We start from the raw sequence: 19,369 nt of genomic DNA on the forward strand, positions 1-19,369 counted from the left end.
GAAAAATTACAGTTCTGTGTAATAAACATTAAGTATAAAAAGACAATAAAAACATTAAATACAAACGATATAGAACACCACTTGGATACAAGTCCTACTTTCTATATTGGTATATATTGATATTCTGATATATAAATCTCTTAATCCTCTAGAACAATAAATGTGGTCCTGAGTCCTCGTGGGGCAACGCGTTTCTTGTTTGCACTTCATCAGGACGTTTGGAGATACAGCAGCAATGACCGGACATAAAAAGAAATACAAAAAAGAAACTTTATAAAGTGCATACATTTTACATTACATATGTATATACTTCATTTATATGTATTTCTTTGTATGTCCAATCATTGCTGCTGTATCTCCACGCGTCCTGAGGAAGCGCAAACGAGAAACGCGTTGATCCATGCCTCCTGAGGAATTCCCTCCTCTTGTGTGATCGTTATCAGTGATGTGTGTATTAGAATCCTCTCTCTACTCCTATTGGTTGGATCGGTGATAACATTTGTCCCGGCACTTGGCTATGGCTATGATCAAGGCTAAATGCTGAAACGCGTAAGTCATGGGACTAATAAGTCAATTTATTCAGGAAGATCGATATGATGGCTTCCTCTCATCTCAAATGTCTCCGTACTCAGTCCTGCTTGCCAGCTCTGCCGGGTGTTTGGGGGGTTTTTTTGTCTCCGCCCATATCTTCCTCGCTAGATTCCACGTGGGAGCACCATTTTCTCTGGTTGCATGTTTGAAGCACAACCGAAAGATTTTCAGCTGGTCACTCGTGCACTAGCACTCAACATCCTACACAGGTGAAGATTTTTTTTTTTACCAGCTGGTGGGTCTTATATATGGAGGCCTATTAAAGTGGTTGTAAACCTCAGGCATGAAATATGAACAAAGCACATCCCTCTATAGTGTGTACTTGTCTCAATCCAGAGCACTGAGTATCATTTCTGTCTGCTGCCTCCTTCCTCCGCTATCAGCATGAACCACTTCTGACAAGTTTTGCTGACATCAAGAGGTAAAAAGGTGACAGGGGAGGGAGTTCCAGCACACAGCCTGTGATTGACAGTCTCATTTCTGTTCCTGTGTGCTGTGTGGTGGGGGGGGGAGGGTGTCTCTTTCCTGCAATCAGCTCTCACAGTGTAACTTCAACTGCCCCCTTCCTGCCTTCTGAAGGCTCAGACAAGCTGTGTAAATTCTAAACTTTCAAAGGCTGTAGAGATGAGTCCTCCTAGGACAGGAAGTGTGCTATGGGCAGGATCACCGGAGAAAAATAAAAGGAAATAAAGAAACAAATGCAGCCGCCACATCTAAGCTGCAATGTAATACCGTTCTGTCCCTTGGTTTAGATCGACTTTAACCAATGAACCGTTACTGCGGATGAACCGAAGAGCTGCTGCCGTGTTTTCCTATTGCTGAGGCTCATCTCAGGAGCCTGTTCATGTGAACGTTCGATGGAAGTCGAAGCTCACCGATTCCCTGATCTCAAGTAGAGAATTGAGAAAAAACTCTGCTATGCTGGAAGATGGACGCTAAGCCGTGGAATAGGACGACCCTTACACATCGCCGAGCTCCGCAGGGAAGCAGCACAGGTACTGAGGAACCAATCAGATCCATGCAAATTGGATTTCCTGGATGGTAAAGTGGTAAAAAGAGGATTCCATACGTCTCGTTTCAACCTCTCGCTCCCTGCACACCTTGGATGGAAAACTTCAGTGCAACCAACTTATCGTCTTGTTTAGTCACGCAGGAAATTAAAGGTGCTAAGCGATTGGATAGGACAACCCTACCGAGCGCTGCAGGGAAGCAGCACAGGTACTGAGGAGCCAATCAGATCCATGCAAATTGGATTTCCTGGATGGTAGCAGAGTAGAAAGAGGGTTCCATTCATCTCATTTCAGCCTCTTACTCTCTGCACACCTTGGATGGAAAACATAATTTCAAGAACTTATCGTCTTGTTTAGTCACGCAGGAAATTAAAGGCGCTAAGCGATTGGATAGGACAACCCTACTGAGCTCCGCAGGGAAGCAGCACAGGTACTGAGGAGCCAATCAGATCCATGCAAATGAGAGTCACTGGATGGTAACAGAGTAGAAGGAGGATTCCATACATCTCATTTCAGCCTCTTACTCTCTGCACACCTTGGATAGAACGCTTCAGGGCAATAAAACTTTACCGTCTCTTTTAGTCACATAGGAAATCAAAAATACTTTACATACAAAAAGTCCCGTCGTATTCAGAACATCACTCAACACAGATAGATCCATCACCGAGGAAGAACGAAGAACAGGAGCTAGAAGTCCAAGAACAGGAGCTAGAAGTCCAAAAATATATTCATTCCAGGAAACTCGTTCAGCTGTGGTTGAGCATGCTGCTAACTCTGCACCCCACTCCCCTCACCCTCATGAGTCCACCTGTTGTGTCTCCACACACAACCTAAAGTGGTGGTCAACTCTGTCCTCCACCACCACAGACATTCAGAACCCCATTTCCCCAGAAGACCTGTATTTGTGTCCTTACTGTGTATACTGCCCCAGGACCTCCAGCTCTTCTACAAAGTCATGGGGACAGGTGGCCTTGGGACCCGTTACCCTCCTTCAGACTTAGTAGCACCTGAAAGGCCTCGCTCTGTATTCCTTCAGGCTAAAAAAAAGTTATTGGTCAAGTTCCAGCATGGACATTGACATGCCAACCCACTCCTTTCACGGTTGCATTTTGCACCTAGTGGAGCTTAATTGTTTTCTATTCTCCTCTTGCTCTACAATGAAGCTCCACTGGGGGAGCTTAATGAATCAGACGCAGGGGTGTCAAACCGGCGGCCCTCCAGCTGTTGCGAGACTATAAGTCCCATTATGCCTTGTAACCTTGGGTTATGCTTGTAACCGTCAATTTTGCAATGCCTCATGGGACTTGTAGTTTGGCAACAGCTGGAGGGCCACCAGTTTGACGCCCGTGAATCAGAGGATGGAGTGGGTTGGAATGTCAGCGTACACATAGGAACTTGAACAGTAAAGTTGATTTTAGCCTGCAGGAGGATTGAGTGTGCTCTTCTAAGTACTATTGAGTCTACCCCTGTTCTTGCTGAAGCTGGGGCCATCTTGTATGTGTCTCAACATTTACTTCTTCTCCATCTTCTACCCTCAAAGGCGTCATCCACAAAGCCTGCATATGCATGAACTAAAAGAGCCAAGCCCCAATCAAGGTTGCCATGCTCCATGTAACTCCATGCTGCCTATGTACCACTGATTTCCTAACTCCTGCTGGTCACCAGGGGTTTCAGAAGGTAACCGAAGCCAATGCCAGACCCAGAAGAGGGCCTCATCCAAGCAGGACTGTCAAGGTCCTACCTTTTCCCTGAGGTTTTGTTACTCCATGTGCTGGCGTCCATCTTGGATTCTGCTGTGCATGGTGGGAATCCTTTTATGCCTTCAGGTCTCTGAGGTCCATCCCCCAGAGGGGTGTGGCTGATGACATATAAGCCTGTGGCCCGCACATGCTCTTTGCACTTGTGTCTTGTGTCTTTGTCTTCCTACAACTGTGTATACGCTCGTGGCTCTTCTGGTATCTGACTCGGCTTGTGATTAAGACCATTCTCTGTGTTTTCCTTCGATCTGACCTTCCGTTGCTGAACCCGGCCCGTGACCTGTGATTCTCTGTCTACTGTTCTGTACCGTTTTGTCCCGTTGTTGTTGACCCGGCTTGCCTGACTACGCTATTGTCATTCTCACCAGCTACACGCCATTGGCAGCGGCCATTACCGCAGCCGGGGTGTCTCGGGGGCCGCGACCTGGTTCCTGGCTGCGTCAAATCCATCCCCACCATCAGGGGCCCTGGTGAAGGGCAGCCTGGGACTTAGACTCCGCACCCTGAGGGACTTCGGTCTGTTGGTGGTGGTTGTCGTCAGCCAGTGCGTTACCCTGCCACAAGGCCTACCTGTCCGTTCCACAGCCCTGCCCTGACAAGGACGCTTTAATCATTGGCTCACCCAAGATGTAGTGAATGTGAGAGCGAATGGGCATGGGCAAACGAGGTCACCAAAAATACCCACATCTATAACTCATGAACGGAACGGCTTTGGAGGATTTGTATTAAGAAGCTCCTGAGTTGACGCCTACCTATCTATGCTTTGAAGGGTGAATGCCATGCTTTCAACAAGTAGTATGTAGATGAGAACAAATCCTACCCAAGCTCAACTGCTCTGTGGAAGACAGGAGACTGAGAGACTGGCTAAGGCGTTCACCCTTCAAAGCATAGATCCACAAAATAGGTATCCATCAACTAGGGAGCTTCTTAATATAAATTCTTTATCGGTTACACAAGTACAGAATCCAAGGTGCTAACATGTTTCAGCTTACAAAGCCTTCCTCATAGCATACCGCGTTACAAGGAAAGCTTTGTAAGCCGAAACACGTTAGCACTTTGGATTCTGTACTTGTGTAACCGATAAATAATTTATATCAAGAAGCTCCCGAGTTGACAACTACCTATTTTGTGGATCTATGCTTTGAAGGGTGAACGCCTTGCTTTCAACAAGTACTATGTAGATGAGAACAAATCTTACCCAAGCTCAACAGCTCTGTTGGAATGTGGAGGAAGGAGACCGGTGGATTGGCTAAGGTGTTCACCCTTCAAAGCATAGATCCACAAAATAGGTATCCGTCAACTCGGGAGCTTCCTAATGTAAATTCTATATTGGTTACAGGAGTACAGAATCCAAAGTGCTAACGTGTTTCGGCTTACAAAGCCTTCCTCATAGCAAAATGGAGGAGACATCAGGGCAATTTACAAGCTGCACTATAGACACCAGGACAGGAAGGGAAATATTACCCATATCATCCTTGGAAAAGTTCCAAGCCTTCCATACTTCATCCAAAACCAATATCGGCTGCTAAAGTCCCACTTTAAAGGTTAACTCCACTTACGCGGGAAATAAATTGAACGAATAATAAAAAATAATAATAATGGAGCGCATACAATTGCAACACAAGTCATATAGTAAGTGAATCTTATTATAAATGAGCTTTCCTTACAGCCTGTCAGACACCGCCTGGCGGTACCACTAGCACTCCACAGAACAGGATTCCCCAGAGCGAGGAATCTAAGCCCCAGACTGCTGTTCACCAGGGCCCCTGATGGTGGGGATGGACTTGGAGCAGACTGAGACCAGGTTGCGGCCCCTGAGTACACCCACCTGTGGTAGAGGGATCTGCCAGAAGTGTGTACAGGTGGAGAGCCTGACGTGAAGAGGCGGATTGGCCTGAGCAGTGGTGACCAGATCCGTGCAGGGCGGATGGATAGCAGGGCAATAAGTGTGGTCAGACGGGCCGGTTCGGTAACAGTGGGATCAGCGTGGTACAAGGCAGCAGACAAAGAATAGTCAAGTCACTTGCCGGGTTCGGTAACAGGAGTTCAGTTCGGTAGAATTGTCCAGAAGAGTAGTCAAACGATCCAGGGGTCAGAGCAGGAGAAGTCAGCGAAGTCAGGATCCAGCAGGGTCAGCAAAGAATCAATCAGCAGGAAACACACGAGCAGGAACACACGAGCAGGAACACACGAGCAGGAACAGGGTAAGAATACCATACGGCAACTTGTGTCTGTGCAGGGCTGGTTTAAATAGCCCGCCTGGCACTGACAGGCGCGCATGGGTCCTAGTGCCTGCCCAGCGCCGTCATAGGTGACAGGCGCGCCTGGGTCCTAGTGCCCGCCTACCTGCATGTCTTGTCGGACACCTACGCATGTGCAGACTTATGCGTCGCGGTGATCCCTGACACAGCCGCTGTAAAATTCAGCATGGCGACATAGACCTCCCCCCCCAAGAAATTTAATTTCCTGCTTGTGTGATTGGCTCACTGATTTTCCCAGAAGTTAGATTTTGGGTGTCCCCTGCAACACAAACATCATTTTTGGTGAGATGCTTACAAAGGGAAATCACAGCTAAAGTCCGATCACATACAGATTCACTCCGCCCATGGACACAGACAGACAAACAAACAAACGGCTCTTTCTTCAAAATAACAAAAAGTATGGATCTGCAACAAAGTTTCATACAATCCCTGCAATGTCCACCACCCAGGGGGGATTTTTTTTTTTCTCAAGTGGATTATTCTGATTGTAGCAAGAAAAACAAACGATCTCCAGATTATATAAACCTCGGGATCGCTGTACAAGTGTTCCTGAAACATATTAAAATACTGCGTACAGTATACTATCCCCGAGAAATATATGTAAACCGATAGTTATAAAGTGCAACAGAGAAAACTAAAGAGATGACTGGTTTTTTTTATATTAAAGTGTTACTAAACCCCCAACAGTGACACCCGTCTGTCTATGCAGCAAAGCATGCTGGTTATACTCACTGTGGAACCTAAGGGGTTAATCCTCTGCATTGTGTAAAAAGGGCTGTTTGATCCTGTCTTCTCTGATCCTCGGATCCTCCCTTTCTTCTACTGTCCTCAATCCATCTGCTGATAGAACAGAGCCTTGGGGGCAAGCTGCACATGCTCAGTTTGCTAGAGGTTTTTTTTTTTCTTGGAAGAGTACATGTGATCAGCACAGGGCCAATCAGCGATGTCCAGACAGAAGTCCAGGGTCCTGTGTCCTGCTAGAGTAGAATGAAAACTCCTACAAGCATTAACCAGTGCTCTGCAGGACACTGATAGAAGTCACAAGACTGCTATATACTGCTGATGAGAAAAGGTATAGTGATAGGAATAAGATATAGTGAATGCGGGGTCCGGGGAGAGCGGATATAGTGAATGCGGGGTCCGGGGAGAGGGGATATAGTGAATGCAGGGTCCGGGGAGAGCAGATATAGTGAATGCGGGGTCCGGGGAGAGCGGATATAGTGAATGCGGGGTCCGGGGAGAGGGGATATAGTGAATGCAGGGTCCGGGGAGAGCAGATATAGTGAATGCGGGGTCCGGGGAGAGCAGATATAGTGAATGCGGGGTCCGGGGAGAGCGGATATAGTGAATGCGGGGTCCGGGGAGAGCGGATATAGTGAATGCGGGGTCCGGGGAGAGCGGATATAGTGAATGCGGGGTCCGGGGAGAGCGGATATAGTGAATGCGGGGTCCGGGGAGAGCGGATATAGTGAATGCGGGGTCCGGGGAGAGCGGATATGGTGAATGCGGGGTCCGGGGAGAGCGGATATGGTGAATGCGAGGTCCGGGGAGAGCGGATATAGTGAATGCGGGGTCCGGGGAGAGGGGATATAGTGAATGCGGGGTCCGGGGAGAGCGGATATAGGGAATGCGGGGTCCGGGGAGAGCGGATATAGTGAATGCGGGGTCCGGGGAGAGCGGATATAGTGAATGCGGGGTCCGGGGAGAGCGGATATAGGGAATGCGGGGTCCGGGGAGAGCGGATATAGTGAATGCGGGGTCTGGGGAGAGCGGATATAGTGAATGTGGGGTCCGGGGAGAGTGGATATAGTGAATGTGGGGTCCTGGAAGAGCGGATACAGTGAATGCGGGGTCCGGGGAGAGCGGATATAGCAGATGCGGGGTCCGGGGAGAGCGGATATAGCGGATGCGGGGTCCGGGGAGAGCGGATATAGCGGATGCGGGGTCCGGGGAGAGCGGATATAGTGAATGCGGGGTCAGGGGAGATGGGATATAGTGAATGCGGGGTCCGGGGAGAGCGGATATAGTGAATGCGGGGTCCGGGGAGAGCGGATATAGCGGATGCGGGGTCCGGGGAGAGCGGATATAGCGGATGCGGGGTCCGGGGAGAGCGGATATAGTGAATGCGGGGTCAGGGGAGATGGGATATAGTGAATGCGGGGTCCGGGGAGAGCGGATATAGTGAATGCAGGGTCCGGGGAGAGCGGATATAGTGAATGCGGGGTCCGGGGAGAGCGGATATAGTGAATGCGGGGTCCGGGGAGAGCGGATATAGTGAATGCGGGGTCCGGGGAGAGCGGATATGGTGAATGCGGGGTCCGGGGAGAGCGGATATAGTGAATGCGAGGTCCGGGGAGAGCGGATATAGTGAATGCGGGGTCCGGGGAGAGGGGATATAGTGAATGCGGGGTCCGGGGAGAGCGGATATAGGGAATGCGGGGTCCGGGGAGAGCGGATATAGTGAATGCGGGGTCTGGGGAGAGCGGATATAGTGAATGTGGGGTCCGGGGAGAGTTGATATAGTGAATGTGGGGTCCTGGAAGAGCGGATACAGTGAATGCGGGGTCCGGGGAGAGCGGATATAGCGGATGCGGGGTCCGGGGAGAGCGGATATAGTGAATGCGGGGTCAGGGGAGATGGGATATAGTGAATGCGGGGTCCGGGGAGAGCGGATATAGTGAATGCGGGGTCCGGGGAGAGCGGATATAGCGGATGCGGGGTCCGGGGAGAGCGGATATAGCGGATGCGGGGTCCGGGGAGAGCGGATATAGTGAATGCGGGGTCAGGGGAGATGGGATATAGTGAATGCGGGGTCCGGGGAGAGCGGATATAGTGAATGCAGGGTCCGGGGAGAGCGGATATAGTGAATGCGGGGTCCGGGGAGAGCGGATATAGTGAATGCGGGGTCCGGGGAGAGCGGATATAGTGAATGCGGGGTCCGGGGAGAGCGGATATAGTGAATGCGGGGTCCGGGGAGAGCGGGTATAGTGAATGCGGGGTCCGGGGAGAGCGGGTATAGTGAATGCGGGGTCCGGGGAGAGCGGATATAATGAATGCGGAATCCGGAGTTTAGTAACACTTTAATGCCCCCCCCCCAATACTCATCTGAGTCCCATCTCGATCCATCAATGTGCAAGAAAGCAGTGGCTTTCTCCCACCTCATTGGCTCAGAGGCAGCAGCAGGAGCCACTGTCAATCACAGCAAGAGAGACGCACAGAGCCGGCTCAGGAGGGAGCGCACACAGGTGCCCCGTAAGTGACTTGCTATAAGGGCCCTCGGCGGGGGACCCCAGAAGAAGAGGATGGGGGCTGCTCTGTGCATAACCATGACACAGAGCAGGTAAGTATAAAAAATATAAACTGTGATCCTTTACAATCTCTAGAAGGCGGTCGTAGACATTAGCAATCATATGAACGAGTAGAAATGTAGCAAAGTATAAAATCTACAATATAGACTGAAGTTACAGAACATTTGAAGGTCTGTTTAGGAACGTTTTCACACAAGGTTTGCATGTTTTTCCCAACTGCATGTGTGAATCCTGAGTGAAAGTTGTGTGAATCTTGCCTGAAAACCTTTCTAAGTGGACCCTCTTGATTTCTTATGGAGGTAGTAGGACAATTTGTGTACCATATAATTCATTGATAAATGTCCCCAGACAGTTCCTGATGGTGGGACTGGATTGGGAGGACATTCAGCCATTACAGAAGCAAATGTTCGCAGTAAAGTGCAGACAATTCTGAGCTCCACAACCTTGAGGTGACCATATCTTCCCCAACTTGTGTAGAGCCGGGGCAAGACTCGGTGCCCCCGAGACTCAGCAAAAACTCCCAACCAGATTGGTCGTGGAGACTCTAGTTCACTATCACAGTATTGACGGATTAGTAATTTCACAATATCGGTAGTGCAATGTGCAAAGTGCAGCAAGTATATGAGATGAATCTTCATTGCCTGCAGGCAGGCCTGGACTGGCCATAGGGGACATCGGGCATTTGCTGTGGGCTGAGGCCGCCAGGATACGAGGGGAAGCCGGGTGGCACATATAGGAGCAGATCATTGTATTTTACTCCTGCCTCCGCTTCTCCTCCTCGCCCTGCGTGAATCCTAATATAAAAAAATGTAATAAAATTGGAAAAAATTATTAAAAAAAAAACTACTGACCCCAGTGGTGGAACCACCAGGGTTACCAAGGTCGCTCTTGCATCCGGGCCCTGCCGTTCTGCCATTGGGCTCCAAGGAAAGGGTACCCGGGCATGAGGCTGCTCATTCTAAATTGCCCGGGCCTATGTTTTGTCCCAGTCCGGGCCTGCCTGCAGGGAAAGTAAAAAAAACCTGCATAAAAATGCGTCAAAAATGCATGGGCAAAAAAGCAATGCAGAAATGGATGACACGCAAACTGCGTAGGTGTGAACCTAGCCTTAGGGGTGCATGCGGAGATGCATTGAAGGTCTCTGTCAGGTCCTGAAGCACATCTGCGCATGCGTATGCAATGACATTCTCGCCTAGGCAAAAAAAAAAAAGGTGCCTAAAAATGTATAGATCCAATTGTGGGAGAGGGAGGGGACTGGAACCAGGTGAAAACAGAGTATTTTTGAGGGGTGAAGGTCCATTCTTGGAAAGTTCTCAGTAGTTGTTTCTAATTCTTGCAAACCCTTGGAAGCTCTATAGGGGGCGCACATGGCTGAGTTAGGTAGACTCATCTTCTTTTAGAAGCTCAGAAACGTTTTATCCGGAATACATTCCATGAGGTGTAAAGCCTTCAGAAGCTACTATCAGCCCTATGGAGAGAATGGAGGTCATGTGACTAAGGGTTGGACAAGACTTGACATCACGGATCACAGAGGAGAAGAGATCATCAGGGGGAGGATTTTCTTGTTATGGGGCTGTTTCTCACTCTGGAAGTGGTATTTCAGGGAGAGTCACCGGTTTTCCATCTGCAAAATAAAAAATAAAAAAAATTGGTAAAGGTCTCATCTTCATCCAGACGTTCTCCATAAATGGAGCATTCATAAAACATAAATGAGTTTTGTAAGCCCTCCAATCCATTCTGGAGGACCAGAGGATGTTCCTTCCTATTTGCCCCCATGAGGTTGGAGCTTGTACATAGAGCCCTGGTGACCTCAGTCTCTGACCTTCAGGCAGAATATGGAGGAAACTATGAGAACATCTTAGGTGGTATCAAAAAGTTTCGAGACTAGTTTTGTAACACGCCAACAGATGGCAGCACCAGGCTGCAAGTCAGTGTATCAAAAGACATTGTCCTGAGTTACACAGGCTGCGTACATTGGGAGCTGTGCAACTGGTGCTAATCTGACTGAGTGCGTTACCATTAGTGATGGGCAGAACACCCCCATGTTCGGTTTACGGTCAAACGTTTGAACCTAATGAACATTTGACCGTGAACTTAAAACTCAATGCAAGTCTATGGGACATGAACATATCCCCCTTATGTATTATACATGGAGATCATATCCCCCTTATGTATCACACATAGAGATCATATCCCCCACCTTATGTATTATACATGGAGATCATATCCCCCCCTTATGTATTATACATGGAGATCATATCCCCCTTATGTATTATACATGGAGATCATATCCCCCCCTTATGTATCATACATGGAGATCATATCCCCCTTATGTATTATACATGGAGATCATATCCCCCTTATGTATTACACATGGAGATCATATCCCCCCTTATGTATTATACATGGAGATCATATCCCCCTTATGTATTATACATGGAGATCATATCCCCCCTTATGTATTATACATGGAGATCATATCCCCCCCTTATGTATTACACATGGAGATCATATCCCCCTTATGTATTATACATGGAGATCATATCCCCCCTTATGTATTATACATGGAGATCATATCCCCCCTTATGTATTATACATGGAGATCATATCCCCCCTTATGTATTATACATGGAGATCATATCCCCCCTTATGTATTATACATGGAGATCATATCCCCCTTATGTATTATACATGGAGATCATATCCCCCCTTATGTATTATACATGGTGATCATATCCCCCTTATGTATTATACATGGAGATCATATCCCCCCTTATGTATTATACATGGAGATCATATCCCCCTTATGTATTATACATGGCGATCATATCCCCCCTTATGTATTATACATGGAGATCATATCCCCCCCTTATGTATTATACATGGAGATCATATCCCCCTTATGTATTACACATGGATATCACAGACCCCCTTATGTATTATACATGGAGATCATATCCCCCCTTATGTATTATACATGGAGATCATATCCCCCCTTATGTATTACACATGGAGATCATATCCCCCCTTATGTATTATACATGGTGATCATATCCCCCCTTATGTATTATACATGCAGATCATATCCCCCCTTATGTATTATACATGGAGATCATATCCCCCCTTATGTATTATACATGGTGATCATATCCCCCCTTATGTATTATACATGGAGATCATATCCCCCCTTATGTATTATACATGGTGATCATATCCCCCCTTATGTATTATACATGGAGATCATATCCCTCCCTTATGTATTATACATGGTGATCATATCCCCCCTTATGTATTATACATGGAGATCATATCCCCCCTTATGTATTATACATGGAGATCATATCCCCCCTTATGTATTATACATGGAGATCATATCCCCCCTTATGTATTATACATGTAGATCATATCCCCCCTTATGTATTATACATGGAGATCATATCCCCCCTTATGTATTATACATGGAGATCATATCCCCCTTATGTATTATACATGGAGATCATATCCCCCTTATGTATTATACATGGAGATCATATCCCCCTTATGTATTATACATGGAGATCATATCCCCCCCTTATGTATTGTACATGGAGATCATATCCCCCTTATGTATTATACATGGAGATCATATCCCCCTTATGTATTGTACATGGAGATCATATCCCCCCTTATGTATTATACATGGAGATCATATCCCCCCTTATGTATTATATATGGAGATCATATCCCCCCCTTATGTATTATACATGGAGATCATAGCCCCCCCTTATGTATTATACATGGAGATCATATCCCCCCTTATGTATTATACATGGAGATCATATCCCCCCTTATGTATTATATATGGAGATCATATCCCCCCCTTATGTATTATACATGGAGATCATAGCCCCCCCTTATGTATTATACATGGAGATCATATCCCCCTTATGTATTATACATGGAGATCATATCCCCTTTATGTATTATACATGGAGATCATATCCCCCTTATGTATTATACATGGAGATCATATCCCCCTTATGTATTATACATGGAGATCATATCCCCCTTATGTATTATACATGGAGATCATATCCCCCCCTTATGTATTGTACATGGAGATCATATCCCCCCCTTATGTATTGTACATGGAGATCATATCCCCCTTATGTATTATACATGGAGATCATATCCCCCTTATGTATTGTACATGGAGATCATATCCCCCCTTATGTATTATACATGGAGATCATATCCCCCCTTATGTATTATACATGGAGATCATATCCCCCCTTATGTATTATACATGGAGATCATATCCCCCTTATGTATTATACATGGAGATCATATCCCCCTTATGTATTATACATGGTGATCATATCCCCCTTATGTATTATACATGGAGATCATATCCCCCCCTTATGTATTATACATGGAGATCATATCCCCCCTTATGTATTATACATGGAGATCATATCCCCCCTTATGTATTATACATGGAGATCATATCCCCCTTATGTATTATACATGGAGATCATATCCCCCCCTTATGTATTACACATGGAGATCATATCCCCCCTTATGTATTATACATGGAGATCTTTTCCCCTTTTATGTATTATACGTGGAGATCATATCCCCCCTTATGTATTATACGTGGAGATCATATCCCCCCTTATGTATTATACATGGTGATCATATCCCCCCTTATGTATTATACATGGTGATCATATCCCCCCTTATGTATTATACATGGAGATCATATCCCTCCCTTATGTATTATACATGGTGATCATATCCCCCCTTATGTATTATACATGGAGATCATATCCCCCCTTATGTATTATACATGGAGATCATATCCCCCCTTATGTATTATACATGGAGATCATATCCCCCCTTATGTATTATACATGTAGATCATATCCCCCCCTTATGTATTATACATGGAGATCATATCCCCCCTTATGTATTATACATGGAGATCATATCCCCCTTATGTATTATACATGGAGATCATATCCCCCTTATGTATTATACATGGAGATCATATCCCCCTTATGTATTATACATGGAGATCATATCCCCCCCTTATGTATTGTACATGGAGATCATATCCCCCTTATGTATTATACATGGAGATCATATCCCCCTTATGTATTGTACATGGAGATCATATCCCCCCTTATGTATTATACATGGAGATCATATCCCCCCTTATGTATTATATATGGAGATCATATCCCCCCCTTATGTATTATACATGGAGATCATAGCCCCCCCTTATGTATTGTACATGGAGATCATATCCCCCTTATGTATTATACATGGAGATCATATCCCCCTTATGTATTATACATGGAGATCATATCCCCCTTATGTATTATACATGGAGATCATATCCCCCCCTTATGTATTGTACATGGAGATCATATCCCCCTTATGTATTATACATGGAGATCATATCCCCCTTATGTATTATACATGGAGATCATATCCCCCTTATGTATTGTACATGGAGATCATATCCCCCCCCTTATGTATTATACATGGAGATCATATCCCCCCTTATGTATTATACATGGAGATCATATCCCCCCTTATGTATTATACATGGAGATCATATCCCCCTTATGTATTATACATGGAGATCATATCCCCCCCTTATGTATTATACATGGAGATCATATCCCCCCTTATGTATTATACATGGAGATCATATCCCCCTTATGTATTATACATGGAGATCATATCCCCCTTATGTATTATACATGGTGATCATATCCCCCTTATGTATTATACATGGAGATCATATCCCCCCCTTATGTATTATACATGGAGATCATATCCCCCCTTATGTATTATACATGGAGATCATATCCCCCCTTATGTATTATACATGGAGATCATATCCCCCTTATGTATTATACGTGGAGATCATATCCCCCCTTATGTATTATACATGGTGATCATATCCCCCCCTTATGTATTATACATGGAGATCATATCCCCCCTTATGTATTATACATGGAGATCATATCCCCCCCTTATGTATTATACATGGAGATCATATCCCCCCTTATGTATTATACATGGAGATCATATCCCCCCTTATGTATTATACATGGAGATCATATCCCCCTTATGTATTATACATGGAGATCATATCCCCCCTTAATCTCCTCTAATCTTCCCTCATAGCTGTTCTCCTCCATGCCTCGTATCAGTTTGGTTGCCCAAGACTTAACTGTATATTCCAGATGAGGTCTTACTAGTGATCTGTACTGGGGGGGGAGGGGGGGTGATATCTCTCTCTGTAGTCTATACCTCTCCTAATACCAGAGAGGAGTGATTTCAGCCTCTGCACACAGTTTACACATAAATAGTTGCCAGCCAGCTCATGGTGTCCCTTTTCTCTGCCCAACAATGTCTAGTGTGAACAACACCAGCGGGTCCTGATCACCGCCACACCAGCAGGTCCTGATCACCGCCACACCAGCGGGTCCTGATCCCCGCCACACCAGCGGGTCCTGATCTCCGGCACACCAGCGGGTCCTGATCACTACCATACCAGGTGGTCCTGATCATCACCACACCAGGGGGTCCTGATCATCACCATACCAGTGGGTCCTGATCATCACCACACCAGGGGGTCCTGATCATCACCATACCAGTGGGTCCTGATCACCACCATACCAGTGGGTCCTGATCACCACCATACCAGTGGGTCCTGATCACCACCATACCAGTGGGTCCTGATCACCACCATACCAGTGGGTCCTGATCATCACCATACCAGGGGGTCCTGATCACCACCATACCAGGGGGTCCTGATCACCACCATACCAGTGGGTCCTGATCACCACCATACCAGGGGGTCCTGATCACCACCACATTAGTGTCAATGCCATGTAAAAAAACCTACACCAGGGAGGAGGCGTTCCAAATTCTGAGCATGATGGATGAGAGTAGCGGGGAACTCTCACTGTCAGACTCACATTCAGAATATGAACCTGTAGACGGCAGCAGTCTAGAATCTGATTGAGAAGAAGAAGAGCTTCCAACTACAAGACATTCCAAGGAGCATCAGGCAACAACCAGCAGCTCAATACCTTCCAGTGACATGGCTACCTGTGTGCTGTGTGTTGGGAGACATGTTGTGCAGAGAGATACAAAGCAGCATGTCCTTGCTGACAGGAGAGAGATCCGTGTTGTTTACATACAGACCTCTCCCCTGTCAGCTTTCCCCAACGATCGCCGTGTGCTGGCCAGGAAGCGCTGACCCGGGACCCAGTGATTGTCATCCCTAGTCGCCAATAGAGGCGCGGGTAGGGCGGCGCTCGCATGCCCCCTACCTGGAAATGCAAATCACCAGGACTGGTGGCAATGTAACAAGGACCACTGTTGCGGACATACACTGGTCTGGTGGCACTGGGACTGGTGGCGAGGTAACAAGGACCACTGTTGCGGACATACACTGGTCTGGTGGCACTGTACTGCTCTGGGGGGTGATCAGGTATTTTATTTTCTCACACTATGGTTGCTTATTACAGCAATGATCGCGGTATAAACAATCCCTCTTTATTTAGCAATCATCTATGACACCATTGTTTAATATTTTTGATTGATGTGATTGGCCACAACTACCGCATGGTACAGGGCCGCTTTGATGCCCTGTACTATGTAATTACTGTAACCCATTACAAAGAGCAATGGTGTCATGAATATTCCCCCCAGCCCGTGCCCCTCCCCCCGACTTCTCCATCAAGATCAATAACACAATCATCAGTCCCTCCCCTCATGCCAGGGTACTATGTGTCATCCTAGACTCCCATCTGTCCTTCCAGCCCCAAATCCAATCACTGTCCAAATCTTGTAGACTTCACCTCCGCAACATCTCCAACCTCCGCAACATCTCCAACCTCCGCAACATCTCCAACCTTCGCCACACCTCCTACTCTCTAGCTCCCTTGTCTCCTCCTCCCATGCTCATCTCCAGGACTTCTCCAGAGCTTCCCCCATCCTCTGGAACTCTCTACCCCAATCTATCAGACTATCGCCTACTCTGCTCACTTTTAGGCGATCTCTGAAAACCGATCTCTTCTGGGAAGCCTATCCCACCCTCAGCTAATACTGGAATCTTCTACTCCTCCTACCAGCCCCTCCCCCGCAGTTATTGCCTTTTGTACCACTAGCCCCTCCCTCCTAGATTGTAAGCTCCCAGGATCAGCCCCTCCCTCTTAGATTGTAAGCTCCTAGGATCAGCCCCTCCCTCTTAGATTGTAAGCTCCCAGGATCAGCCCCTCCCTCTTAGATTGTAAGCTCCCAGGATCAGCCCCCCCTCCTAGATTGTAAACTCCCAGGATCAGCCCCTCCCTCTTAGATTGGAAGCTCCCAGGATCGGGCCCTCCCTCTTAGATTGTAAACTCCCAGGATCAGCCCCCCCTCCTAGATTGTAAGCTCCCAGGATCAGGCCCTCCCTCTTAGATTGTAAGCTCCCAGGATCAGGCCCCTCCCTCTTAGATTGTAAGCTCCCAGGATGAGGCCCTCCCTCTTAGATTGTAAGCTCCCAGGATCAGCCACTCAATCTTAGAGTGTAAGCTCCCAGGATCAGCCCTCCCTCTTAGATTGTAAGCTCCCAGGATCAGCCCCTCCCTCTTAGATTGTAAGCTCCCAGGATCAGGCCCCTCCCTCTTAGATTGTAAGCTCCCAGGATCAGCTCTTCCCTCTTAGATTGTAAACTCCCATGATGAGGCCCTCCCTCTTAGATTGTAAGCTCCCAGGATCAGCTCTTTCCTCTTAGATTGTAAGCTCCCAGGATCAGGCCCCTCCCTCTTAGATTGTAAGCTCCCAGGATCAGACCCCTCCCTCCTAGATTGTAAACTCCCAGGATCAGCCCCTCCCTCTTAGATTGTAAGCTCCCAGGATCAGGCTCTCCCTCTTAGATTGTAAGCTCCCAGGATCAGGCCCCTCCCTCCTAGATTGTAAGCTCCCGGGATCAGGCCCCTCCCTCTTGTATTGAACTGTATTGGTGCTGTATTGTCTCCCTGTATATTGTACAGCGCTGAGCAAACTGTTGGCGCCATAAATCCTGTATAGTAATAATGAATGACAGCCGTTGTTTACTACTGAACATATGATCGCGGTGACTGGTCACATGTATGTAACTCGTTGATATGTGGAGAATATTTTTCACATCCAGATAAGGGTAACCAATACCACATATGGGACTACTTGAGCGGAGCATTGTGTTCACATCTTAGAATGCTCATGTACATGTAGGCAAGAAGACTGGCCCATTCAAGCCTCCAAGGACACGGGAGGGACGTCATGACGCTAATTGCTAATGGTGGTCAGATTGACTTGACCAAACCAGTAGGGGTTCAATTTGTCACACACGAACTTCAACTGCACCAGCTTCCAGGGCATGGTGAGTGGATGTGTCAATCAGTCTGTAAGTGTCAGGGTTCTGTCCTCAGCAGAGGTGTTAGGAGACCCGGCACCCCTGCCAGTACCTTGCATGGCCGCAGAAGTTCACATCGGCTCAAACGGCCTTTATAAGGAAGCCCTGCACTACTCTCAGGTGTTGGTAGATCTCTGGCTCCCCAGTACCTTGTTCCTGTTCCTGTGCTACTGTGACCTGTGATTTCCTGATACCGACTTGGCTTGCTCCTGGACCTGTCTATTCTGCTTAAACCCTGACCTGACCTCAGCTTGGCTAACGGATATTCTCTCTCGCTCCTCTGTGTATGACCTCGGCTATCCCATCTGACTACGTCTGCTCTGATCTCCACCCGGTACCGGACCTTGGCTTTGAACCAGCTATCCAGTAATCCTCTGTTCCCCGGAAGGCCTTGCATACCTAGCACAGGTGCCACCAGTGCATCAGCTGTGCTCCTGGGTGGACCACCAACGAGCACTCCTACAGGCGACCTGTGCCACTTTGGGCCTGACTCCCGCTGTCCCACTGTCAGGGGAGTCTGGAACTTAGCCGCAAGGGAAGCCCTCTCTCCATTGGCCTCCATCACCAGGTACGTGACAGTAAGAGGTGGAGACCGTGATTGCCTCCTCCAATGCTGAGAGGCTTTCTGGATCTATACACTTGGCACCATATAACCAAGTGGTCTGAATACAAATTTAAGAAGAAAAAAAAAATTCTTGACTAGGGTAACCCCATATGTCTCCAAGTCCTTCTACATCTCATCATAGCTACCCTTCCCAACTTATACTAATGAAGAAATGACCAAAGACCAGATCTGGAGGAAATTGGCCAACCTTGCCGTTTATTAACAAATAAAACCCAAATAACATTCCTTAAAACAGGATCATTTCTTTGTGAGGGGCGAACATTCAACATCAGCCGGGGAGCAAATATGCATTTCCTTCACTGTATAATGAGATAGGAGGGAAGGGGAGCATTGAAGTTCAGTACCATGGAAGGCACCTCTCCCCCTTATTGTTAT

General features: G+C 47.1%; 1 protein-coding gene across 1 annotated transcript in view; it reads right to left on the reverse strand.

The window, feature by feature from the left end:
* Window positions 1-8,968: 8,968 nt before the first annotated feature.
* LOC149429035 (V-set domain containing T-cell activation inhibitor 1-like) overlaps window positions 8,969-19,369 on the reverse strand; it is a 56,119-nt gene continuing 45,718 nt past the window's right edge. The window contains exon 8 of the mRNA XM_089666808.1: window positions 8,969-10,551. Within this exon, the coding sequence (XP_089522934.1) occupies window positions 10,508-10,551 (44 nt within the window). The 3' untranslated portion in view covers window positions 8,969-10,507. The remainder of the gene's footprint in view (window positions 10,552-19,369) is intronic.

Source organism: Staurois parvus, unplaced genomic scaffold (assembly GCF_062004578.1).
Source record: "Staurois parvus isolate SC_StPar_1 unplaced genomic scaffold, SC_StPar_1.0 ptg002851l, whole genome shotgun sequence".
Lineage (NCBI taxonomy): Eukaryota > Metazoa > Chordata > Amphibia > Anura > Ranidae > Staurois > Staurois parvus.